The sequence below is a fragment of the Hypomesus nipponensis genome, chromosome 23, assembly GCF_054491055.1.
Source record: "Hypomesus nipponensis isolate SF chromosome 23, ASM5449105v1, whole genome shotgun sequence".
NCBI lineage: Eukaryota > Metazoa > Chordata > Actinopteri > Osmeriformes > Osmeridae > Hypomesus > Hypomesus nipponensis.
Window position 1 is genome coordinate 12,382,981 of NC_140383.1, and position 27,454 is coordinate 12,410,434.

The window sequence follows — 27,454 nt, forward strand, 5'->3', positions numbered from 1 at the left end:
TGTACAAATATTTACATTTTATTTTATTTATATTTTCTTCTCCACAAGTATGCAGTTGGGGGAAAGAAATGAAATAAATCAGTGAACTGCAAAAGCACCACTAAGACATACAGAAATAACGGACAAAACAAATGATCCAGAACGTTTAACACATAGTTGGCATTGTAACATCAGTGGCTTGACATATAAAGTTTGTATTGGTGTACATATTTATATTTATATATAGAGAGAGCAATATTATTTCTTTACAAGCTTTGGTACAAAAATTCCAAAACGGTAAGAAACATGTCAACCATATGGCTGACAGTAACAAAGAATCCATTAGATGTATTTATTGAATGTTAACTAAGAACTAATGTAACAAAAACATGTCTTAAGTTCAAATGTTGCAATTTCATTCACACAAAATAACTGTGACATCAGACGGACCCCCGAAGAGGGGAACCCTGGACAATAAGACATTTCATCAGAACTAAATCAGAGGCTTTTAAATAAACATTCTGTACTTACCACTCTGACAAACACACACAAACACACAGGGCTTTCAAAGACAAAAGTGATTTGTTAGTGATTTGCTCAGCTCCCGGTTTACAGCAAAAGGTGTCAAAGTGTCTTTACAAAAACTGCCATATTGGAAGTAAAAAAATACACACTATGCACAAACACCAGAAAAAAAGTCTGAATACTGACAGGCCAAGACTCGAGGGGTGTGGGAGTGAGCAACTGGAGGTTTATGAAGAGAAGTTGTTTAGGAGGGGAGGATCTAGTGGTATTCAATGGGTTTGGGGGGGAGTGGGGCACTTAAGTGTAGTAACTCCAAGGAAGAAGAAGGAGGAAAGTGGATTTGCAAAATAATCAGAATTTGAGTGGCAGAGCCAGTAGGATGACAGCTACAGGTGACGGTGTTCAGGGAGGGGGTGATTTTGATTGGAGTTTAGATGGCACAGTCATCCTGAGAGATGGGGCTGAAGGCGGAGCTTCGGAGTGCGTCCAGACTGTTGACCAGGATGAGGGTGCCAGTCAGGTGCTTCCAACGCCTGGTGATGGGGTTCTTCATCTTGTCCAGGCCCAGGTGGAGCTCCTGGATCACATCCCGATAGCTGTCCCCTATCTGGGCAGCCCATGTCACCAAAAAGTCATATGCCGGCTTCCACATGGCCTAGAAAGGCGAGGAAGAGGAGGAGTTGAGGGGAAGAGGAGGAGAGGAGGAGAGGGGAAGAGGGGGAGGGGAGCAGAGAGGAGTAGAGCAGAGGACGGAACAAGAGGACAGAGCAGAGGAAAGGAGAATACGTTTCACAAGTGTACATTAGATTGATAAAGAATGAAAGGAGACTCAAAGTGCGGGGGAATGCATCAACTCCTTGGACACAACACCAGGCCTAACTAAACACTCCCAGCTAGATGTCAGATTCCTTGTTCATACATTGGAGACTAAACCACGTTTTCTATATACAGAAAGAGAGACAGAAGGAGAGGGAGAGAAAGGGGGGGAGGGAGAGGAGGAGAGAAAGAGAGACGGAGACTCTCTCTATCAACAGAACACCAGGTCAGAACGGAACGCTCCCAGTTACTCGTCCGATCACACGCTCATCCATTTCCCTCCAATTACCCTCTCCGCGCCTCACCTCTACGTCCACCACTCCGTTCCTGTCTCTGTGTGGCGCCTCGTAAGCGTCCATCTGCAGGCGGGACACCTTGGCCAGGCGCTCAGCGAGCTCCCTCCAGCGCCCCGCCAGCTCCACTGCCGTGGTCAGCAGCACAAAGTCCATCACCAGCCTCGCCACCAAGCCCTGGCAGTCCAGCTTCAGCAGGGCCTGGGAAGGGCAAAGAGGAGGAAGGGGGAGGGGAGGCGGGGAAGGAAGGGAGGAGAAGGAAGACAATTGACAAGTTGAGGGAAAAAAAAGGGGCAGGGATGACATTTAGCACAGGGTAACAGCTAACACAGTGAGGGCAAATACTCTATGACAATGTGACAAGGTTAATAATGTTAAACCTTTATCCAAACATACATGGGGGAATTCGAACTTACAAGTGACCTCAATATACAGTCACTGCTCTATCACCGAGTTATACTCAGTTCACTATCCTTGAGTTGCAGAGGAACTGGATCATCCTGTCCGTTGCTAGGGTTACCGTTTACAGGGGAGGAGGTTGGGTTAGGATACTATGTATGGATCATGTTGACCGTACCAGAATAAAAATGGAAGGAAAATCACTTTCTCGCATGCACACAGACATGCATACAGACATGCATACACATCACTTTATTTGCAAACTAAGCAGGTCAAAAAGGAGACAGAGAGCACATATTAGGAAATACCATAAACAGCTTTCTAAGAAAAATACAACAGATTGATCATTGGATAACATAAATTATTTTAGGCCACCAGTAGTCGTCAATTCACTGCAAACTGAATTGACCACTGCTTTGAAAGACCACTGCTCTTTACAGACTCTGGCCGCGTTTCCCAGATTCGAACGTTCTTAAGGATTTAAGAAGGCTCTTAAGAAGGGTTCGGCTAAGAAGGAGTGCTAAGATAGGGGTGTTTCCCAGACACGTTCTTAACTGCCTTCTTAAGATCCCGCCAAAGAAGCCTCTTAAGAAGCTCTTAGTGGGAGCTGTCCACCGCCGTGGTGTTGAAACTAAATCAATCGATGCCAGGAAAATCGATCACCAACCACTTTATCAGCGCACGAATCACACACAACACCGTGTAAGGCCGTAATCATAATACATATTGGGAAGACACATCCACCCCACTATTCAAATCTGGTCAAAATGTCCCCCCCAATATATTGATATAAAAATATAAATGTTCTACGCTACGACAGGCAACCACGCACGCAGTCAGAAATTATCATAAAAAATGTAATTCGTACCCCCCGATGTTGACTCCATGGCTACGGCCTTGAGCCCTATACATGATAGTTGATGTGCGGTGGTAGTGGTAGTGGGTTTATTGTTGGGAGTAGTCCACTTGCGTGGACTTCAGCAACGCCTTTATATATAGACTGAGGTGGAGCCTCGATCTCTTGATGAGGTTCCAGCCGAGTTCAATTACACCTGTCAGTTTCCCTGATTTCTGTGAAATACCACAGGGTTGTTGATGTTTTTATATCTAATGTCAACTCATGCAGATGCCGAATGTTTGTGAAAACGTAATGAGTGATAGTAATGATGATTCATTTTATTTATGTAGCTACAGGAACACATGAGCAATTATTTATTTTTATATCGTTATTTTTCTTATTGTGCTATTATTTTTCTTGCGTCAGTGTTCTGCAGCTGTGGGCGCACATTTATCATCACGCATGGTTTTAGTATTCCTTTGAGTGTCAGATATAACTTTCCCTGACGCGGCTGCAGTGAGCGTTTGGTCGCTAAGAAGGCTGTTAAGAGTGGGTCAGGCTGATCTTACATTTCCTTCTTAGTGAAAGATCTTCTTAAGCTAAGAATGACTCTGGGAAACACGTACTTCTTTCACGGCGCTCTTAAGAGCGCTCCTAAGAAGGTTTCAGCGCTTAAGAGCTTCTTAAGGAATCTGGGAAACGCGGCCTCTGCTTGTCTCATACGACTTTAGCAATACATTGTTATTAGCCTGCTAATGTTATGAGTTGTTGTTCTCACTAGGCTACATTGAGAAGAGCAAAAACAAAAACAATCCCTGTTCCCAATTTTCTGGACATTTACATTACATTACATTCACATTTACATTTATTCATTTAGCAGACGCTTTTATCCAAAGCGACTTCCAAGAGAGAGCTTTACAAAAGAGCATAGGTCACTGATCATAACAACGAGATTGTCCCAAACATTGCAAGTAGCCAAAACATGAAGCATACATTGTGAAAAAGCTAAACAAGTGCCAAAAAGGAAGACCCATAAGAGCATGCAGTTATACAAGCTCTTATGGGTCTTCCCTTTTGGCACTTGTTTAGCTTAAAAAACAGTATAGAATCTACAGTAGACTGTTGATGTGGCTTCTGTTTTTGGGACTGTTATGGATTTGGAGAGGAGCCCAGAGGGCCCTCCACCTCATTAGAGGCGTGTGTGAGTGGTTTGATGGTGGAGACAGGTGAGGCAGTAGCAGGCAGCGAACACAGCATGCTAATAGGTTGCCCAAAAAGCATGTTGGAGAAAGCAAACAAGAAGTTCCTGTACCCGCGCACACCGAGCTGAGATGACACACACACATTTATACTCTCTCACACACACACACCAAACACACACTTCTACACTCAGACATATACATCTACACATCTAATACTGCACACACATCAATATCTTCATGTTCAGAAAACACCAGCACCCCTGGCTAAACTGGTACTAATCATGGAGCTGTGATTCAACCCCGTCTGGGCAGAAATGGGACCCTAAAGGACCGCCAAGCAAAGCTGCTATTTGGGCTTTAGTTCCACAGGCAGGAATGTGTGGAATGACAGGATATGGGCAGCAAGGGAATGAAGGAGGGAGGGGGGGGGGAGAGCTGTGGCATTCCCTCTGCAGTTTCTCTTCCCCCTGCTGTCACTCTCTCTCTCCCCCAACCCCCCCCTCCTCTGCATTCTCTCTCTCTCTCCATCCCCCCTTCATGCTCTGACAGCTCAGGTCTGATCTATAAGTCCAGAGTCATACAGGAATGTTTATCTGCGGCCACAGCGTCCAAATCCCACTGTAACAGGCCACCATAGAGTGGAGTGTCTGCTTCAGACCAGTCTCACATCCACGACAGCTCCTCGACATCTCTGAGGAGGACAGTCACAGAGGCTCCCATTCAGATTGTATCTGGGTGAGTGTGTTTTCGTGTGAGGCTGTCAGGCTTCTTCTATGGAGAATGAAGGACACCGTGGTATGAATTGGTTCAGCACAGAAAATATTTTTTTTGTATGGGGCTCACAAAACCTAATAGACATATTTTACTTTTTCCCCACATACTATTCTTAGCTGGACTTTGCTAAATAGGCTACATGTTATCACACAAAACAAAAACTCCATGTTTTTGTTGTTATGGCAGTTCAGCTGAATGTAATGTTTTTGGGGATGTTGTGAGTGCTGTTGGGGGAACAGTCCTACTTAGAGATAAGACCATCCCCCGCCACCTGCTTCCTCCTTGGATAACAGCAACAGGAAATCTCCTCAGGAATAAAGGAGACCACTTCCTGTCTCACCTCCAGCAGAATGTTCCACTTATAGAACAGTTACTGTTACAAATATGATTGACTTGCTTCTATGTCGACCAATACAGCTTGTTTAAATCGGATAAAGAAAGCTGCTATGTAGGTTTGGGTCTGCTTTTAACCGCAAAGATAACAAACAATCGTGGCAAAAAGTATTGACAGTGACATACATTCTGTGTTTGCAAAGTTTGCTGCTTCAGTTGTTGTGGTGTTGATTCACATTGATAGTCAATTATTGTGCAGAGTGATCAGATGGATAAAAAAAAGAAGCTTTATTGGCCCTCCAAAAATGAAATTGATCACAAAAACCCCAAATGACAAATTTCACTTCATATCATTAGCACATGGGAAAGTGTGAGTTATAGTCAGGTGAAATCACTATCGTTCTGATTGGATTTTAAAAGCAGATTGATAGCTGTAAAGAGGGGACTATTTGCATATTTTGAATGTTTTTTGCCAATAAAAGTTTTTAAAACCTATGAAATGTCTATTATTGTTTTCCAGTAATAGAAACATGTGAAACAATTATCCACAAATGCTGAACGAGCAAATTTGCAAAACACATTTGTCGATGCCAATCCTTTTGTCAAACATTCACGTTTGCGATACACTGTGGCGTTGGTATTTTTAGCCAGGAACATTCGGAGCCACGACACTCCGATTTCTGGGATGAATATCCAACATTGATTAAATACTGGAAGCAACATGTGTTTTCATTACCAGCACATAGTGTCTCCTCATTAGTAACTAGCTGATGAGGAGCAGATTGATTGAGTCAGTAATCCCAGGTCCTGCTCTCTACTGGCTCTTTGTTCTTGGTACTCTGGTTAATCTGCCAGCTTCACTTTTAATTGCAGGCTAATCTGAAGCTGATCCCTGCTCTTTAGTGTAGCTTGCTGCTGAATGGGGAATGAGTATTACTGGGAATCAGCAGCGCAGGGTCAGCAGCAGCGCAGGGTCTAGGGGGTTGGGTGACGCAAGGATGGGGGGGGGGGGCACAGGGTTGAGAGTAAATAGGGTAGGGTAATGCATTGTTGGGGGAGGTATTGTTGAGGAGGTAGGGTAGGGGAGAGGTAGGGAAGGGCAAGGCTGGGTTTGAAGAGGCTCTAGGGAGGCAGGGTTGGGCAAGGTTGGGGAAGTTAGGCCACAGTAGGGGGAGGCTTGACTGACATAGTTAATATTAAGGCTATTCTAATAGTTATTCTAATATACATCTAATTGAATACATGCATACATTCATGAATAATTTAGATCGTTTTGAAGGACTTCTAGTTTGGCTAGAATTGGGCCAATTATATTCAGGTCCATGCAGGCTGACTCATGGTCACTACTAACTCTCCTTAGAACAGACATCCATTCTGCCCGGTAAATTAATATTTTGTGATGTGGTTTTCTTAAAATATCATTTAGGCATTTTGGTTACATTATTGTATTGGTTGATTGTTTGCGTATGAAGGATTTTTATTTCAGAGATTGTTCCTTGTAGTAGAGCGACTTCTAAATCAGCTGCTTGTCAGGGTTAGAATGATTGCAGTTTCAGATGGTAGCTTAAGTGTGTGTGTGGGCCGGGTCCAGGGCTGGAGGAGGCACTGGGCCCAGCATGGGGAGATGGAGGAGGCACTGGGCCCAGCATTGGGAGATGGAGGAGGCACCAGGCCCAGGGCTGGGGGAAGTGGAGATATGTGTACACAGAATAAGCAAAGCAGAGACTTATTCGGGCATAGTCGTTCCAGTGGCCTCTTTCCATTTTTCTTCCCAAAATAGACTGTTATTACTACTCCTTGCTGCTATCAAGTTTAGGGATCTCTTTGTAAATAATTCAAAAGAGTAGGCTGGAGTTGGGTGGTGGGGTGGAATTTTGTGTGAGCAGCAGAATATCTATTTTGCACACACGTCTCACACAGAAGATTTCCCGCCACACAGTCAAGAGCCCCTGTATAGGTGTTTCTTCTGACCTTACACTAACTGAGGAGGGAGACGTGACTCAGAGCTCGTCTGAAACATCACTGCCAACACTCACAGCTCTGCCAGTGAATTACCTGACAGACAGCAGGCACGCCACACTTCTCCAGCCTGCCTGTCACTGGGGGTCCTGTCTGCTCATAGCTGAGGCAGGTGGAAGGTGGAGGCTAAGGCGGGAGTGTGAGGAGGGAGTCAAGGGGAGGGGTTAGGAGGAAGGGGGAAGGAAGCCGGGGGGAAGCTGAGGGGAAAGTCTGGGCTAATGCTAACCAACTCAAGCGCTGTTGGTGATGTGAGGAAGACGTTGAGGGGGGAGTTGGGGATAAGGTAGGGGAGTCGGGAGGAGGAGTCAGGGGGGAGGGGCAGTCGCGTGAACCACGGCGCCTCCTAGTCCATAACTGGTGCTTCTGTTTAGCCTCTAAACAATGAGACAGGAAACATCTGTGGGGCCATGACCCAACACAGAGACACGTCCTGGCTCCCGCCCACTGCCACTACAGACCTCAGACACTCAGATCGGCTGGCCCGTTACGTAAGACGAGAAGGCAGGGCCAGTCTGCTGCTGCCCTGATACAGTAGCTTTGCAGCATTCAGACATACAGCAAACATGCCCCTGGCAGACAGACAGACAGTAAAACATAACCGTAAGTGACATACAGGCAACCCTAACAGAGAGACTGTCAGCAGTAGTCAGACTACAGACTAGACTTAATCATACTGGTCTTTAAAGGATGATTAACTCGGGAATGGTTTAACCTCCTGCAGTCTGATCTAGTGCTCCACTCCATTTTTGCTGTTTTTCCACTTCTGGTTAGATGCTAAACTGCATTTTGTTGCCTCAGTACTGTACTCTGTGTAATGACAATAAAGTTGAATCTAATCTAATCTCTATGTCTGAACTAGAGTTACACAGCTCTATGTCTGAGGTTTAATAAGAGCTTCAGGCCAAACCTAATATCAGTGTTTCCCACACAAACTAATTTGTGGCGGTGCGCCACAGAATCAACACCGGCCGAGCAAACACTACAGCAAAGTAGGAAGGAGAAATAGCGGACCAGACAAGCTTTTATTTTGAAAAGTAGAGGCATGAGGCGGGAGGGCATGAGGCGGGAGGCTGCAGCCACACACTCTTGAACTAATTCCACCTCGCACTGCCCCTAGTGGTCTGGAGAACGATTTGGTGTGAACTTGAAATGCAGCGTTTATGCAAATGTCGTTGTGTTTTGTGCTAATACTGCGGTGTTCTTGGCTAATGCTGTTGTGTTCTCGGCTAATGTTGCGGTGTTCTCGGCTAATGCTGTTGTGTTCTCGGCTAATGTTGCGGTGTTCTCGGTTGATGTTGGTGGTGTGAACCAATGCTGTCGTGTTGTAAGTAGTAGATTGCTTTTGAAATGTAGCGTTTTTATAAATGTTTCGTTTTTGTTAATGTCGTTGTGTTGTGTGTTAATGTTGTGGTGTTTTCAACTTTTGTTTGCGTCGCTAATGTTGCTGTGGCGTGCACCCGTGGGCCACCGTACGTAACCGCTCATCTCACATCCCACTCGCTATTCACCTCGCAAGTCAATCTACTTCAGACGGGCTGCGGCCAACACGACAGGAGTAGCAGCAAGTCTACACATGGCCAATTATTTTCTTCTTAAAAATCTTGATTTTATTTGGGGACAATGACATGGCTCGATAGCTGGCTAGTCTTGTCGTTAAACATACTGTCAAATTATTATTATAGTTTGGAGAAAATGTAAACTTTGATGCGGTCATCTCACATCCATTTGCTATTCAACTCGCTCCACAGGCTGCGGCCGCACTGTAGCCTACTACTAGTATGGCCGATACTTTGTTCGTGAATGTCTTGATATCGATTTTGGGACAGTGACATGGCTGGTTAGCTAGCAAATCTTCTTGTCAAACATACTGTAAAAACCGTACACAATGTTATTGCCTTTGAATCTTGTTAGCATAACGTTAGCTTTCGGGCTAATAGCTCAGCTGACGTTGACACCGGATCTATTTTTTCGTTGCGGAGGAACAATGGCAAAATATACATTTTTTTTTAATCAATAGCTGTATTTAAATGTAAATTGGTTGACTGTAAAATTGTTTTATAAAAGCAATATTGTACTCGTGGGGTTTTTGTTGCCTTTAGCTTTAATTTAGTTATTTAGCACTAACGTTGCTACCTAGCCTGACGTCATACTCATAATTGTAGTCAGAATATGAGTCTGAAAAAGTTCCGTTGGGCTGTGAGTATGGGCAGAGCCTGTTTAAGGAGAGCCTTGCCACTCCCTATTAAGCCCCATTGTACCGAATTTGGCTGCAGTTCCACCAGAGTTCCACTGGGGGTGATCGCGAGCAGGTGCATGTTGAATGGGAGTCTATGGAACTAAACGGCTACATTTGTCTCTTTCGCCTGATTGTCGTTGAAAAATCTCCGATTTGATTGTAGTTTGTGCATGTTCAACATGGATTATAGGTCGAAAGTTGAATGAACGAGTACTCATGTCCTTTTGATTTCTTACATGGTGAGTCGTTGTTGCACATAACATGCTAGCATTCTGCTAATAAATGCTGATTGGTTAGTGAAGGACTGATACGACCAGAGCTCCCGCTTGATGGCATCCGAAGCGGAATCAGAATGTCAGAGCATAAGCAACATTAGCAACAACATTAGCAAGCCAAAACTCTTTCTAGCATGTGTATTGACAGGGAGAGCCTAACCTGTCAGCTGCGTTGTCGATGCCCTGAAAGAAAAAAGTAAGTGACCAGAGCTTGCCGTCAAGCAGTAGCTCTGGTCGTACGATGTGTATGACGTCAATGACATTTTCAAAAGCTTTTTAGAACAGAAAGACGACTTTCAAAAAATCTAAAACCCGGCAGTGTGTATTTTTTTGGCCTCCCCTTTCGAATTCAGAATTCAAATTACTGGACAAAAAATTATATCCTGAGAAAAGTGGATTTTGAGGGGTACCGCTCCATAGACCTCCATTCATTCTGCACTCGCTCGTTAGCGCCCTCACATGGAATTTCAACCAGTTCAGAACCCGGAAGTTTCCAGAGAGTGGCAGTTCTCTCTATATTAGACATTCTCTGGTATGGGGCCTGTTTCAACCGAACCCGGAAACAAATGCCTCTTCGCTAAATTGGATAGACCTACAACCAATCAGAGCAACGTAATATGTTCTTTGTTGAAAACGAATTCAACTCAAGCTCTTTGGTGACGTGGTTGGTTATGTTAATATTGATCATCTGTGTATCTGTCCATCATCGTATAAAGCCCGCCCTGACAATTTGATTGGTCCGAACAGCTCCTGTTCGGACATAATTGTTCCCAAAACTAGCGATCCCAGACCCAACTTCCCGACCAAATTGTTTTGTGGGTGGGGCTAAGTTAGGCTGGCAGCCAGGCTAGTTGCTACCTGCAAATATGCAGAAATTGTTTACAATATTTTCAGGCTTCAACCAGTGCTGCCCAAGCATAAATACAGGCTCAGGGAGAGAAAGAGATAGTAGGAGGGGAGGACTATGGATATGTTAGAATAGGTTATAGGGTTGAAATAGGTTTTATGTACATCTAAGGTTAGTATAGGGTATTATTTATTGTTATCTGTAATTTAGGAAGTTTTAGTATTAGGGTTAGTATAGTCGATTATTTATTGCTATTTCTATATTTAGGAAGTTTCACTTATTTAAGCTCAGCATAGGTGTAAATTATGTTCTGTGTACTTATATGTTATGTTATGCCAGGTGCTTGCGTTGTCTTGTCTCAAGAATTTCAGTTCCCAGTCTGACCTTGTGTTGTTCTGTGTACCTGACAAATAAAAGACTTGAACTATGGAGGACCAAACCTGCCATATTTACAAATGAAAGAATGAATAAAGAAATGTCCACATCCATGCATTTAGACAGAAATATGTATTAATTAATGTACAATTGTCAATCAATAGTTACATATATTTTACATTTGTGTATGTATTAGTTTGTTCATTTATTTATTTATTTATTTATTTATGTATTTATTCATTAATTTATTCATTAATTCATTCATTGTTCCCAATATGATAATGAGAGGAGGCCAGTGGGCGTGGAAACTGACGTTGAGACATTGCAATCAATCCAGAGCCATAGATTCAATCTAGCTAACTCCTAAGACACACTGGCTGTGAACTTCTACAAATGGCGCGATGCTGTTCACACTAGACGCGCATTTCTCCACGCCGGTCACCAAGCCTTTCACCTTCTCTGAACTTTCCTTTCATACATGTAAAGCTGACATGGTACATAAACATGGCAAAGGCTACAGGCTATTAAGGCAACTTGTTGCTCCAACAACTGTCGCAACAGCATCCCATTCCTAACATAACGTGGCAACGTTTGGCTTTTGTTGCCATAGTTTTGTAAAATACGTGATTTGGGGCATACAACTCCATGTAGGACTAAGCTACATTTCATCTTCGACGATTAACTTTGTGTCGTCAATCTTCACAAATTTCTCTTCTGCTTGATTGGGGGCTATGACAGATCGTGTATCTCGCTCTAACGCAGGACAAATATGTCGGTTTGACAATCAAGAAATTAATAAACAGATAACGTCATGAGTCAACCACTTCAACCACAACTTGGCAACCAGGCAATGTTTTAAACTTAAGTAACATCTCTTTTTTCTGCTATCCAAGCTACAATATGTTGCTGCAAGCTGCTCTGGAGAGTCAGGCCACAGCTGTTCTGCCCCAAGCTCCATGAACAAATGATCCTGAGTAGCTCGTACCTATCGGCCTGTTGGCACAGCAACGCCACATGATAGATCTAACCCATTAAAAGGTTGGCATTCCACTGCCAAAAATGGCAGCGAGAACAGGCCTGTTCTGCTAGGGTTAGTACAGTACACAGGCCTTTAAGAACAATTATTCAATACATTATTTGGATCAAAATCACAAGAGTAACCATAAGCCTCTTCATCGCATAACTACTGAATACTGAGTCACTCACTGGAACATAGAGACAATATCCCAGAAACAGCTCTGAGCTGTACAGTGATTCAGCTTTGTGGGGTCACCAAGCTGACAGTCTAATTGAAACACAAACACAGAGTATAATTAGCGCAATTTCTAAATATTACTGACCCATATGATTTAACAAGGACCCATAAGCTCTGCTGCTTTCATTGGAGCAGTTAAATTTGCATCGGTGTTGTTGAATATTGATCAGAACCCAGTTCATCGTCTGCAGTTGTAATTGGAGGTACAAGTTTAATTTGTGGTCAGGGCTGCACAACCACTTTCCATATCTGTAAAGTGATTGAAAGTGTTTCCAATTAATTGGGAAGCGCTGTTATGCATAACTATAGGCAGAGTAAAGTCCTTTCACCAGCTGACAATGGGAGGACAGGGCAGATGGGGGAGGAGGGAGGCAGAGGAAGAGGGGAGGAGAGAGGAAGAGGAGGACAGAAGGAGAAGGAAGAAGATGGGGGAGGAAGGAGGCAGGGGAAATAGGGGAGCAGGGAGGCAAAAGAGATGGGATTTATCACTCCACATTTAAGTCAACTGGATAAAGCTTAACTGAAAATGTCTTTCTTCCTGAACAATAAAGGAAGAAATGTGCTCGCATTCAGATGATTCAGAACAAAGACTGTCAACTATCTTTCAGAGGTGCACAAACACACACACACACACACAATCCTTTTGATTTAATTCCTTCCACTCTAAAAATAGCTTCCAGAACCCCAACAAATGACAGACAAACAAATCAGTTGGGATTGTTTTCTGTGTCAGAGAAAACACATAATTGCCCAGAGAGATAGTAGATGGTAATTAAATTGACAGCCTCTGCAGTCTTACGAGACACAGACGCCCACACATTGTGGTGTGACATCAATATCTGGAGTAGAAACACTGACAATAGAAATAGGCTCCTTTTGAAAAAGACACTTTCAGTCTAAAATACAGCCTCTATAATGCAGTGCAATGACACATCAGTTGCAGTTGTACACAACAGCCAAGGCTCTGTTCTATAGATGAGTGAAGCTATGACACCTGTCTCAAACTATCCAGTTAGTTAACTCTCCCCAGCCCCTTTGAAAATGCCCCCCGTCCCCTGCCTGCCTGCCTACTGTAAAGTAGTGGTTCTTCTCTCCTTTCTCTCTCTCATCCACCCTGCAGAGGCTTGATGCTCCCCAACCATCAGCTACCTTTATCGCATGCCTCTCTTGTACTCATTTTTGTTTTTGTTCTTTACGTTACCTGCGGAAGTGAGGCCTGTTTAAAGCTAAAATCCTCTCAATGGATGTCAACTTGAACTTTACTAAGTCTGTTTCTTTTTTGTTACAGAAGTAGCAAGGACTCCAGAGACAAACTGTTTATACCAGGCTATTAGACATAAATAAACCAAGAAAGTGTTAAATGTGGAAGGCTTTGATAGTCGCCGAACCGTACACTCTGAAAACAGTGGGAGTGTTTATTTGAGATACTTCTGATTGGAATCTGTAACAAAACAGTTTGAATCATCCACAATTCATATTTTATTTAATCTGAACAATGGAAAGTATACTAAACAAATGGATTTGTCTTTAATAAGCAGATGTGAGGCAGAATGTCATTTATCATTTTATCTACCACCTTATATTATGTTCCTCTCCTGCACACTGAATGTTCGCTTAGTCTATAAATGGTTGTAACTGCTGTTTATAACCCCACGTAAATTATAGTGTTTATGTTAAATCCCAGCTCAGTCTGTACCACCATGACCTCTAAGGGACAGAATGGCGTAAGAAGAAAGGTTGAAGGATTGAAAATACAAAATAAAAAACGTTATGATCTCAGTCAGAGGATGGTTAATAATATGCATGGGAAAAATATACCTGTCAGTCAAGTGAATAGGTTCCCCCTGAAACCATCACCTTGGAACGATATGGACCTAAAAAACGACAACACTTGCAATTTAAATTCAGCTGCATGTCTACACCTCCCCTTCTACACCTTGAAAGGTAACTGATTCAAAGAAGGAGAGTCTCCGTGAGGGAAGACGGTTTAATATTTGCTTGGAAACAATTCACAATGGGACTTGCAGTCTATTTGCCAGAGGCAATCAATGTCTTGAGGCCAACAAACACATGAAAGACACAGTTTTCAAATTTCCGAAAGTTTTCGAAAGACACATTTCCTTGTAAATGTGGATGAATGTTCTCAGTTTGGATTTATGACAACCAGCATTCCCACTATATCTGTGCAAATAACAAATATACCAAAAAAAACAATTGACGTATGCAGGGATCTTGGCCAGGGAACAATTTGACAGTCGGTATAGGTTTTGATTCATAAAACAATGGCTAATATGGAGCCTGAGCCTCACCAAGGTTATACAGAGATATTGGTTGAATTTACAAATGCAGCAGCACACATCTCTTACTCAATGTGATTTACAGGGTGAAGGGTGGGGATTGGACCCTGCCAAAATATTCTGCTGCTCTCCACAACTCCCTGGTCCTCATTACTGTAAGACTCTGGTGCCCACACAGCACTTATTGACTGCACTCTCAACAGAATTAGCTCATTGGACCATAGCCTCAAGCAGCTGTATGCTGATAAAGGACTGAAGCTACAATCAGAGTGAGAAAAAAGAAAAGAAAAAAGAAATACAGGCTAGACGGAGACACAAATGTGGACCCACAAGACTAACAGAGACAAACTGAGCATGCAGGACAAAACACAAGGAAACAGAAACAAAAGCTCAAATAGAAATAACAGTGTGTAAACATTTGCTCCTATATTTGCTTTAACTGCCCAATAGATGAGAGAAAGCTCTTAGTCAGTACAACAAAGAAGGAGCAGAGTGCCAGGGTGCAAGTTGAAAACTTACAGTCAGGAGTTCCTTCTGGAAGGACTTCCTCTCCTTGCCTTCTGCGTTGTTGCAGTCTTCCTTCAGTTTCTCGAGCACAGACGCCACTCTTTCAGGTTCACTGTCCAGCTCGGCGCGGCAGAAGTGTGTCAATGGTAAGTTGACGTAACCCAGGGCATCGGCAAATGCCCGCCAGCTGCCTATGTTTTCCATCAGTATCGTCCTCACAGAGGCATAGATATAGGTAAGGAACTTGCAAGGTTTCAGGATCTGTTCCAGTAGAAGTGTGGTCGTCAATTCAGCTCCACTGAAGTAAATGGGCTTCACTTTCCCCACCACCAGAACATTCTTTGCATGGACAAACCCCATCCTACCCTGATAGTATCCAACGTACCATTCCTTAGTCCACAACTGGCCCTTCAGCTTTATTTTTTCCTCACTCAACAGGGCAACAAAGTCCCCCTTTTTGTACTCCAGTAGGTATTGGTTTTTTGTCTGGCGGATGACGGTTTTGATCAGTTTTCCAAACTTCAGGTTGTTGATTCTGCGGTCCTGGAACACTGGATACTTGGTTGTGATGGCCAGTGGCGACAAGACAATCTTACCTACTTCCTTCTTCTTCAGGAAGCGTCTTTGTGCTGAGGTTCGTTGACCAGTTTTGGGCGGTGGTGTTGGCGTTTGAACACAAAACTGGGCAAGAATACAGTCATGATCGTCTTTGACCTGAACCCTCATGGTGAAATCGGAGACATCATCAGTACTCCGAGAGGATATTAGGTAGACAAGCCGGCTAACCTTTCCTAGTTTGACCTGGAAACCCCTGACTACTCTTGCCTGTTCACTGGCCTTAACCTCATAGTTGGCCATGTTGGAGTAAACTCCAAACCGAAGGTCTTGAGGTCTGGACAGGACAAACTGATGTTTACCCCACAGCTGGAGAGCAACAGGTGGTGTAGACTGGGCTTGCTTTCCCACATCACTGACCAACAAAGTTTTTGGTGCACAGTCATGACCAAAGAAAGCCACAACAGTCTTGAAGGAGGGATGAATGTGCTTTGGCCCATAGACACCGAGAGTGACCTTCTTCACCACATGTTCCCAAACTGTGCTTTCAGGCAATAACATCTTAGACTGAACCACAACAGACACATACATGCATGGCTCAAGGTTATCCAGACAGACCTGGACGGTGTCACCGAACAAGTACGCTTGAGATATTGGCGTGTAGGGGCCCTCTTTGCAGTCACTCCGGACACACATGATCTCAGTGTTTTGTCTACTTTCAACCTTCACCACAACTGAAACTTTCATCTCAAGGGTAACGGTGGTTTTGGTTTCCATGTTGCTCAGTTTGATCTCCACCACAGGGCTGACGGTGGTGCAACGGTCATTGTTGAGCTCCAAGGGAGGGTCCAGTAGAGCCTTCATGGAGATCTGCTGGGTATCTCCTGGGATGACGTGACCCTCAGGTATGTGGATGCTGATGCTGGTGTCAGGGAGTTGAACCGCCCCTCCGGAACTGTCTAAACGACACACTATGTTTGTCTCCACCGGCTGTGTTTGTCCCCAGCCAGGGTTCTGGCCTAGGGAGTCTAGATCGTGGCAGGACCTGGCCAGCTTTCGGTGGTTCAACCAGGCTTCTCTGAAGTCTTCTCTGCTCTTGAACTCTTCTGGCACCGGAGCTTTAAGACCCCCGAAGAAACCTGAAGACACCTGAGGGCCATCGGACTGAGCCTGCAGGATGGAAAGCTCAGAGAGACTGTAGGATCTTTTGCTCCTGAAAAAAGGGTTGTCCCTGCGTAATGTCTGACCACCCCCAAGGTTAGTGCTGATGGGATTTAAATCAAAGATCCCACTGCCAAAGCCGTTGATGTTAATAGTGCTGCTGGTAGAGTTTGGCATGGAGGGTGCAATGGTATCGAAAAAGAGAAGGTCAACCGGTTTCTCGTTACTGTTCTGATCCAGAGAACCCTGAAGGGTCCCATTGAGAAAGGGGTTGGTGGAGGTCCGGGTGGCTGCAAAGGGATTTCCATTTTGTAAGGCCGTTGGTTTCAGGAACACACCCGTCCACTCGCCAAGGAGGTCCATTTCCTTGGCTGCTTCCTCGCTGCTATCTCCTAAGCTATCGATCATTCCACTGTCACTGAAGGAAGAATCCCTGTAGTTTATTGGCTGGACATAGGCTGCTGGGATGTAACCCATCTCTGTTTTATTGTGGGCATACCACCACTCTCCACCCGATGTGTCCAGCACAAAGAGACGGTCTCCCTTGGAAAACTTCAGAGTGGTGAAGCTGGAGGGACAGTAATCCTTAATGGCAACAACTTCCCTAGCTGTGCCGAAGGAGGCGGTGGCATCCAATCTTAAGGCACTGGGAGAAGGCACTATAAAATAAAAGACAAAAAGAAAATGTAAATCAATGTATAGAAATTCAAGGCTATAATGGTTGTGATTTTTTTAAATGTAATGTAATATAACTCATTTAAACTGTACTAGTCAAACGTGTAATTTAGAGAATAACCTTTGACATCAGTCAGACTGGCTTCATTCACTCCATCGCTGAGGTCTATGAGTGTCCCCTCTGACCTGCAGCGTGGGAGGGCTATATTGTTGTGGTTGGTTGCTCGGATTCGATGGGCGGCCATTTTGGGGTATTTCCCTGCACACCCCACGTACGTACTCTGGTTTCCCTTGAGCCAGTGGCACAGTCAATTGTCAACAGATTTCCATAGCATCTGGAGGAAAAAAATAAAGCCTGCATTAGCTTGAGGCTTATTTTTCTAATTAGCTTTTACTTGCACTTGGCAATCTCATTAAACAATCCTGATGCCTTCTGATAAAGAAATCATTGACCAAAAAAATTATTTAGGCTGGCAAGAGGTTCACTAATATAATTAAAGAGATAATGGATTACAAAACTGAGAGAATGTAAGAGATTGAGGTGTCATCTGCCTCAAGATTTACAACATTTTCAGAACATATAGTGTCAACATTTCAAGAAGTAAACACTTCATCCAACAAAACATTTATGACCCATGACAAGGGGAGGAAGGTGGTGGGTCACAGCTAATCTCCTCACACCCACAGTAGGTGCATAAGACATTCAATATCACACTCATGGTGTAAGCATTATCATTTTAATTGGAATGCCACAACTTGTCATTGAACATTCATGGAAGACCCTAGGCACTGCTGAAACAGATGAACAATGTCCCTTCTTGGTGTAGCACCTTGAATGAAATGCTCTACGGTATACCATAGTATACTGTATGTTGCCCTGTAAATGCTAAATACATTATTCACACAGCAGCAATATTCCAGTTTATATTCCTTCTCCTCTCGCCTTTGAAATGAAATGCCTCCTGATGTTGTTGGTGTCCTTAGTTCCTTATATTGCATCCTTATACTTCACAGTCTCCAAGGGTTTCAACTTTGAAGCTTATGGTTTTCACTACTTCGTTTCTCTGTACTTTGAGATCAACAGAAATCTAAACCATCAGGGTGATATCAGAGAAACTTCTGTGTGTGTGTGTGTGTGTGTGTGTGCATGTGTGAAAATATATATTTTGAACTCATTTACATATTCATTTCCTTTGACACACAGAGATCATCTAGATTTCTTCCTTGTGGGAGGAGGGTATTGCACTAAAAGAGCTATTAAAAAGCTCACTTTGAAGACGCACAGGGTTGGGAGAAAGACACAAACAGAATGACAAATGACTCACAGTAAATATTTTGGCTGTTAGGCTTTATGAATTCACATGTCTGATAGATTTTCAGACATTTGGACTTCTTGATGTTGTTTCTAATACTAACTTCACTAGTTTGCTAAAATGATGCTTGGCAACAGTCCGCTCACACAACAAACTTAGGGAAAAATCAAGAGGGGGAAATTCTGGGACTTGTCTCATCAAGTCTGTTCTTAAATACTTTATGGATGACCAAGACACTGCATAGTAGACTATACAAGTCGCTTCTTGCAGTAGTAATTGTTTTGATCTCTGAGCTAATCTTTGCAGTCTACAAGTCAATATTTATACTTGGAATATTAAGCAAAGCAAAGATGTAATTTACACAGCAGGCTCTTGTTTACAACCAGTCCACATCTACACTGTAAAGCTACATGCCAGAGGTGAGGTCAGTGAGCCGAGCAGACAGATCCTACCCTGCCCCATTTGTCTGGTCCCATCTCTGAGGCAGGATGTGGGTCACTAGAACTCAGCTCTCTGTCTTCACACACCAACAAACGTCTCCTGGCTTCTTGCATCCAATCTATTATTCAGAACAGTCAAGTCAGGGGACAGGGAGCTTCATGAAGGAGACGCCTCATCATACCAAAGCCATGTTTTCCTTAATAGAGCATGAGTGATTTTAAAGGGAGGGTAAGCTAGGGTCCAGAGAGTCAAAGAGGAAGACTAGGAAAGAAAAACAGCTACATCATAAAATAGCACAGCTGCAACCCTCTCTTCAGTGGAGACACTGAAAGACTAACATCCTGCACCTCCATCTGCTCTGACGCGACCCCTGGGTGGTCTATGGCTATACGCAGGCACGCCTTCGGGCCTTGACCACCCCGAGGTAGTTCAACCTCTACAACAGCCACATGGATAGGAGGATAGGAAGAGCACAATAGTGTAGGCGGAGACATCGGAACAGAAGCAAGATGTAGAGCAACAAACTGGTGGGAACAATAGTCTGGATGCAAATGATGACTTGTTAGAAGACTTACAAGCAGCAAAGGCAATGGAGGAAGCCAACGAGGTCCAGGCCGTTGCCCCCGGTAACAGAATGTCACAACAGTTCCACTGGGTGTTAGCCATTATCTCAGTCTCCCTTGTTCACATTGTGGAAGAATATACGGTACGGCTCCATGTAACTGATTAGGGGATTGTGACAGGAATTGTCCACATTTAAATGCATGTGTTCTAATAAGTCATTCAGTATTGGGGACTCCCAAACCAGAATACATATTTTAAGACCTGAAGCACTTACAGCACGACAAACCAGCACTAACATCCAATTTCAGCTAAAGTGCACTCAGAGTTCACACACGATAGCTTAGTGTCAGGATGACAATGAACACAGCCCAAGAGCATATTTCCATTAGCGATGGTAATCAACACCATAGCTAATACAGACAGACTCAGTCGAGTTCTGTAATCGTGTCTTAGCAGAATTAAACATCCTTCAATCACCGTGCAATGATTTTTGATTAACCTCCCTGTACTGCATGCCATTTCACCAGACACATTAATATTGTTACAATCACAGGAAGAGGCAGTGAAAACTGATTTATTTATTGAGGCCATAAAACAGCCATAGCTGGCTGCTACATGCATATAGGTCTATGTTTGTTGACCTATGTGTGTGTGTGGCTTGCTGGCCTAAATAGGCCAGAGCAAGATAACTGTCTTATACAATTTACACCCATTGTACACTAAGTAAACTGTTAGCCTATTTATTATGCATGGACTTTTTCTCTTCGCCTTTTCTGTCATGTGGTGTCACCATATCACACAAACTCAAAACATAGCGTGTGCATGGGTTCTAATGCGCAGAGGTATACAGATTCTTTAATAAAACAAGCAAGGACGCTGAAATACCCAGAAAGCAAGTGGCATATATGCACCACACATCACTTGGGGCAGTGAGAGGACTTTTACACAATGATTCAGGACATCAGAACAGTAAAAAAAAGAGCAGTTCCCCACAGAGGAAGCCCACTATGAAACTGTCATCCACACTTGTCCTTTGGTCTCCCCAGAGAATGGGCTTTGTGTAAAAGCCGAGAGAAGAGAACACGGTCCACCCGTTTTTTTCTTCTTTAAATTCTTGTTTAATACTAGGCGGTTTTGTCGATACACATTTTAGTTCATATGGGTTGGGGCTTATTTCTTATAGGTTAGATTATTTATTATGGATTTAGAAAGGCTGAAAATTGTCAAGAAGAGCACGACCGGATAATTTCAATGGACCTGGCTGTACCTGCAGGCCCGCTTGTTACAAATTATTTTAAAGGTAAAACTGGAGGTTGCTATAACCCCCCATGCAGGCATGGGCAGCACTGTGAGAGGGGAACCATCACCTTCAGTAAACTGGGACATGAGTGCTGACAGGTCAACATACCAACGGAAAGATCACTTCTATTCTATCAAAATATTTTGATTGCCTGCATAAATCATGGCATAAATCAAGAGAGAAAGGTGTAAATCAGAAGAAGTTCCAGAAAATGTATTTTTTCTGAGCTGAGAGATGTGAGGGGATGAGGGTGGCACCTCCTCTACGGCTTAAAAGAGAAGGGTTGTCCAAGTTAAACAACGTTTGTAAAGAATGTTGTGTGACTGTTAAAATTGTGAAAAGATGATGCCTCGCGAGAATGTCCATTTATACCTGAACTGCTGAATGTTTACTTTTGAAAAAGGAAAGTTTTTAGATAGCGTCTGCTAAATGACTAAATGTAGATGTAAAACATTTCCCCAATCAACCATCTACCGGGGAGACAGGTTATTCAGGAGGGTTGAAGCGTATTTGATAAATGATTCACGTACACCAATCCTTCAGTTGGAGTAGACATGGTATTGGCTCGGTATTGATGGTGATGCTGGCTTCAAGCTCCATCTTGATCAGGCTCGTATTGAGCTCAACTGGGATTACAGGACCAAGCTGATCAACTTGCGCACAACACTGATTAATAACAATGCTGTGTTACCAACGACAGATGGACAGAGCAATTTTCTGATGAAATCCATGGACATGTACTGCAATAGTGTGCATGTCTACCATCTTGATAAGCAGATGTTCATTAGTCTTGTTTAAGTGGAATTCAGACCTCCCTCCTTACAACGAACCCAACCCAGGATCATGACACACAGAGTTCCATAGTCCGCAATATGGACAGTGAGCTTTATCCACTCCCATAATAAAATGTATAAACTTTTTTGGTGAGCTTCGGTGAACACAATTGGAGTCAGAACAAACTGTCTTTGTTGTTTGCTCTTCCTATTTGTTGAGTCACTGGTCTTACCGCTGTGGAGAGCTGGGGCGGGAAATCTGCTGGAGCTAATGTTAGTGATATTATAACATCATTACTAACCCGCAGGAAAGAAACCTGGGAGCACTGACAAACATGAACACAGTCTAAACACTCAGTACTAGCTATGGTCAGTGTGGGGTAAGGACAAACACACGCACAGGTAACACTAGAGTTAACTAGGTTACCACGTAAGGATGGCTGGGGCGGTGTTCTCTGTGGCTCAGACGCAGCTCCGGCCCGTAGAGGAGAGCAGGTCCTGGACAGGAAACGCCCGAGGAGCAACAACAAGGAGGAAATGCCATTGTGATGAGGGTCTGCCTGATGCCTCCTCCCACACGCTTCCCTGCAACTGCAGTCAAGACCTGCTCTTGTGCACTGGCTCTCTCCTCTCATACAGTGCCCTAGAAGAATCTAGACTAACTGCAGCCATAAAACCCGGATTTGGAAGTCAAATATTCTTGGGAGTCATCGAAACAGCACACAATGAGTCACCATGGTGACAATTTCCTTAGTACTGTGTGTGATTTAGCCAGGTGTTTTGAGAGGCACACACTCACAGGAAACAGAGGATGGTATTGTGGAGTGCACTTCTTTCCTCAGCGTTAGGTCAACATTACACTGGCCTTGGCTGGTCAAAACCAGATCTCCAAAGTCTCTTGTCTTTGGCAGTTGTGGCTAATAATAAGCTCTTGTGTACACTAAATACCACATCTGGGACCTGGATATCGCTTTTTTTTGCTACGATGCACTAGGTTCAGCAAAAATTATATTTAAGTTCAAAGATCATTCGAAGCAATTGGATTTCCATACTAGCACACTGATGTTTCCCTGCTTCTAGTAGCTCAGTGGTAAAACAGTGAGGAAAACATTTTAAAATGTTATGAGGTTTGTTAAAAGAACAACAATTTTCAATCTAAAAGCTCTGAGTCCTTTCAGTTTTTTGAAACTTTGCACTGCTCTGATGAAGATCCAAAGTGATGGAAACAACCTCTCAATTAGAAACTCCTACAGAAAACACCTGTTTGAGGCTTCAGCCTGGATCAGTGGAATCATTGTGACTCATCCCCCAACATGGATAGGTACTACTAGCCAGCAGAGCTGTTCCATATCTCCCATGACTGTTTCAGTACTGGAGTTGTCAGGCTGTTTAAAAAGAGCTGCCCAGGCATTTCAGTCTGCCTGATAGCCTTGTGGGTTATAATAGCCTGTGAAAGAACAGTGGTCAGAAGATAGTATGACAGACTCAATATTTGGAAGTAGAACAAGAAAACTAGTTTTGGTATGGGGAAGTTAGAGTCTGAATACAGGCTTTATGGAGCTATTGCATTAAATAAGTGACACTAGAAAAAATATATAATGACAATAAAGAACAAAAGGGCCCTGCTAAAGAGAACTGACCGGTACTGACGACACTGGTGAGTGTCAGGGGTGACATCATCTCAGTCTCATGATGCAAACACACACAGAGGCGAGGGTACTCGGTTGTTAAATGGTTGGCTGTGAACTCACGTCCAGGGACACAGACAACGCAGACATGGATTTTATTCTTTTCCCCCTCTCATTAGACCACCACAGAGGCCATTGTCATGCCATCTCTTGTGCACGAGATGTTTGCAAAGATAAAGTTGGCACTACTCTAAGTGTGTATAGAAAGAATGTGTATATCATAGAAGCATGAACTGCAAGCTGTAGACATCAGTATCCACTTCATTCTCATCTCTCAGTATAAACACGCCAGTATGGAACGGCACAGGGATGAAGTGAGATGGAATTTAGAGAATGCAGGGGCTCAAATGAAATCCTGCCTTATTCAAGCAAGAGCAGAGAAGAGAAGGAAGGCCTATCACTCTCCCCATAACAAAGAAAGGGGTTAAGGGGCATGTTCAACTGTCATTCCCAGGTTTTTTACTTGAATTTTAGGGGACTTGTTCTGGTGTTGTCAATCAAGTCACGAACTGGGAACAATGCATGGCAACAATGGATTCCGAAAGGGGACGTATAATCTGGATTCACCATAACACATTGTAACATTTGAGTTTGAGTTTAATTCCTTTAAATGTTTCAGGTATGTAAAAAAGGGAAATAACAAATGATGAAGTGAAATGATAAATGATGATTCTGTATGTTGTAACTGGGCTCCACACTCTTAATGTAATCCATGAGAAAACCAACTGTTAAAGGCTTAAAGAAAAACAGTTGCATAAATTTAGGCTGAGAGAACAATAGCGTTACAAACCTGGCATGAGTCACATCTGCTAATGACTGGCTATTATCTGTAACAGGGAGGTGCATCTAGAGCCATCGTAGTTGGCCAGGCTGATGCCAACCGTCCCACTGTGGTGGCACTGTGTGTGGTAACGAGTACTGTAGCCAGCTGGACTCACGCCCATGCTTAACGTGAACCGGGAGACGCTGTTCACACTGACGGACCACATCATCTGCAATCACAGGTCCATTCATTCACACAATGAATTCCATTTTAAGCACCGGCGCCATTCCAGAGCACAGCGATTGAAACAGAAAACAAATTGTTATGCGGGGAAGAGAAAGAAAGATTTCAACTGTGGAGATAAAACCTTCCTTTCAATATAATTTTGATTTACTTACCATGACATACACAAAAATATCTTACGTAAAGCTACTGTAGAGAAGACAGTAGACTGTTTTAGGGTCTGACCCCTCACCTTTCCATGTCTTCTGATGCCATAGAGCATTTCACTGATTAACCTTTAGAAGAGTTTCATCTGGCCTCTGTGACTTTGCAAACTCTCTCTCTAATGCCTCAGCAGTCTAAATTAAACAAGAACTCAGCCATATCTTATTTATAGTGAACTTAATAAAAGTCAGAAAAAAGCTGTGTCTTTGAAACAGGCAGTTGAAAGTTGTAACGCCTGAAACCGTAAAAGAACAACATAAAAAGGGGCAGCATATAACTAAAGGGAATGGACCTTTACACATTATGATTGATAATTATATTCCAACGGGAGAATAATGGCTCATCAAGAAGCCTGACTAATCTCCCACGTGTCTCCCGTTAATACACGGATTGACGTCAAATTTAGTATAGACAGAGAGCACCCAGGCCAGAGCCATGGCTCGGACCCACGCCACTCAGAACAGATCCGTCCCGTTGCCATAAGCCTGTGCATTTCTTTCGAACCGGCGTAGACGAACCCACCTATGTGGAAACTAGAAGGAAGAGCTAGCACAAAGTAGGCTACTGTAGGCTATTAGTTTGAAAATACCAACAGTAGAACATTTAGCCTACAGCTTGAGACAATTAGACTAGCCTATTACGCTTCTCATCGCGAACATGACTTTTAATTGATTGGGGTTCGCGCAGTTTGGAAAACTTCCCATGGAACAAAATCATGTCGGTACGCACAGTAGCCTACTTTCTCGACACAGCCCACCAGCCACAGGGGAACTCATTTACATCGGGGCAGCTGAATTGTTTGATACCATGGCAACGAATGTCACGCATGCGAGAACAGTATGAATCTGAGAAAGTAAGGGTTTTGAATGCATCTATGTGGCAAGTACGAAACTCAGCAAAGGTGCGATTTTTGTTCTACTGAAGATAAAGACAACATCGAAGAAACTACAACTACACAAAGACTTCAGGAGCCAGGGCGACTTTTAGGGATCAGATAGTCATTCCAGGTTCAGGTCAGTTATTTTCAACATCCAATCTAATCGATGAGTAAACATAGATGATAGAGGGACAAATAGCCTATTGCTAAAAAGCAACTAAGGCAAGTTGCCGATTGAGTGCAAGCACTCCTTTCAGACCATTTACAAGTGCATCTTGTAAAAATTACTGAAGCAAAGAAAAACGTATCAGCATATCGCATCAAGAACCATTGTCTCAGTTCGGAAAGTTTTCAATCAGAGTAAACCCAGAACAGCTACCCAGAGAACGAAACAACCTCGACAATTTGGTGGTTAAAACGTGAACACTATGAGCATCAATCATATTTCCAGTAGTTGAAGTGTAATGTATAATTGTTTTAAAATAGACGTCACCTTATGGAAGTCCCGTAAAATGTGTCCCATGAAGCAAATGCATCCAGCGGGCTTAGTTATACAGGGTTCCCAGTTCAATTCTAATATAGTGCTACTTCTTTGTGAATCCAGTCTTCGACGCTGGGAGTAGAGCAAGACCCTGCTGATGTCACCACGAGAGGGAGGGGCGTGGATCTAACCTGTTAGTGATCATGTTATTACAGTTTCAGATTACTTTTCAAACTTTTTTCTCAGTGAATTATTGTAACCATGCTATTTTTCTGTTATTCTATGACTTATTCATCGTTTAAGTCAAAGGTGGTTATGTGCTCGCTGAATAAACAAATGGAAAAATGAAAGTCTAATGGACTGCATCGCATTGCAGTTTTTAAATTGCTATGTGTAAATATGGCAAGCGCACATAGTTGCTAATAGGCGCGATGTCTACAGCTAATTTAATTATCTTAATGACTGCCACAACCAATTTACTATGCCGCACAACTATCAATCTGTGTCGTAATTCCGCTTTATACGGGAAGGGAAGAGAAACAGTATTTGGTGTAGGGCTTACATTTTATTACTGACATTTATTTTGGAAGTTTATAGAGAATTATTGATCAGTCTCGGTTTGGTTTGTGGGAGTTAAACCAGTGAGAACCGCATTGCAGCGTGAATGAAGTCCTACTTCTGGTGATGTCTGACTGACATAAATTGTAGATGGAAATCACAACCAAAGTATACTTAGTCAACATCTATTTAAGGCTGAGCCAGAGGCCTCAAGTCTTCCAAGTGTATATTTTTATTGTCAACGGAGCAATGTTGTTCAAGACAAGCCAGAGGAATAACGCCCATAGAATGTCCCAGAAGCAACCGTGGTAGAGTAAATGAATATCTGGGTTTTATAAGGGGTACAATGGCATTTGATTGTCCTTCACACTGAGATCAGTGTGGGCCTTCATGTGAGACCTGTCTGGTTTGCATAGTAACACATTTCATTTTAGTGTATTTTGAACATGAATTTAATTTATATATTATAATTGTTTGCTACACAAATAAAACAAAGGAAATCAATCCTCAGCAGGTGTTTTGTGCCTGATGGAATACTATGATGAACTGTGAACATCAGAAAAGGAAAAGACTATATTATATACTCTATAGGGCATTCTTTAAACAAGCTCAATATATTGACAGTTTTGTGTCTTATCTCCACAAACTGCTGCTCTTAGATAACATCCTCATTATTTCAAACTCACATGTTGCTAGATTTTCAGAAGTTAAGCTATTTCTAATCTTTTTTATGTTTGATGAATAAGAGACAAAGTTGGTAGCTGCCTGATGTGAAACATCTTATCAGCTCATCAAACCAGGCAACCCTTCAGATTAATGTGAAGTGAGGAATGTTTTGAGTAATTAAGCTTGAAGTTGGTGTCTGTCACAAATCAAGATGAAAGTCTG

At 43.1% G+C, this 27,454-nt stretch overlaps 1 protein-coding gene across 1 annotated transcript; it reads right to left on the reverse strand.

Annotated features, from left to right (window-relative positions):
- LOC146234282 (SH3 domain-binding protein 4) lies at positions 1-26,150 on the reverse strand. The gene is made up of 5 exons (XM_084689460.1): positions 26,021-26,150; positions 17,483-17,696; positions 14,983-17,345; positions 1,626-1,814; positions 1-1,159 (listed from the first exon to the last, which is right to left on the reverse strand). The coding sequence occupies exons 2-5, from the start codon at positions 17,604-17,606 to the stop codon at positions 935-937; spliced, it is 2,901 nt and encodes a 966-aa protein (XP_084545586.1). The 5' UTR covers positions 17,607-17,696; positions 26,021-26,150; the 3' UTR covers positions 1-934.
- Between the last annotated feature and the right edge of the window lie 1,304 nt (positions 26,151-27,454).

What these genes read in the sequence shown, in the direction of transcription:
- LOC146234282 (XM_084689460.1), bottom strand. Translation starts at nt 17,606, where the DNA reads ATGGCCGCCCATCGAATCCGAGCAACCAACCACAACAATATAGCCCTC. An exon ending in CAGTCTGACTGATGTCAAAG is followed by an intron (nt 17,346 to 17,482) that starts GTTATTCTCTAA and finishes TTTATTTTATAG; the next exon opens with TGCCTTCTCCCAGTGCCTTA. An exon ending in ACGGAGTGGTGGACGTAGAG is followed by an intron (nt 1,160 to 1,625) that starts GTGAGGCGCGGA and finishes TCGCCTTTCTAG; the next exon opens with GCCATGTGGAAGCCGGCATA.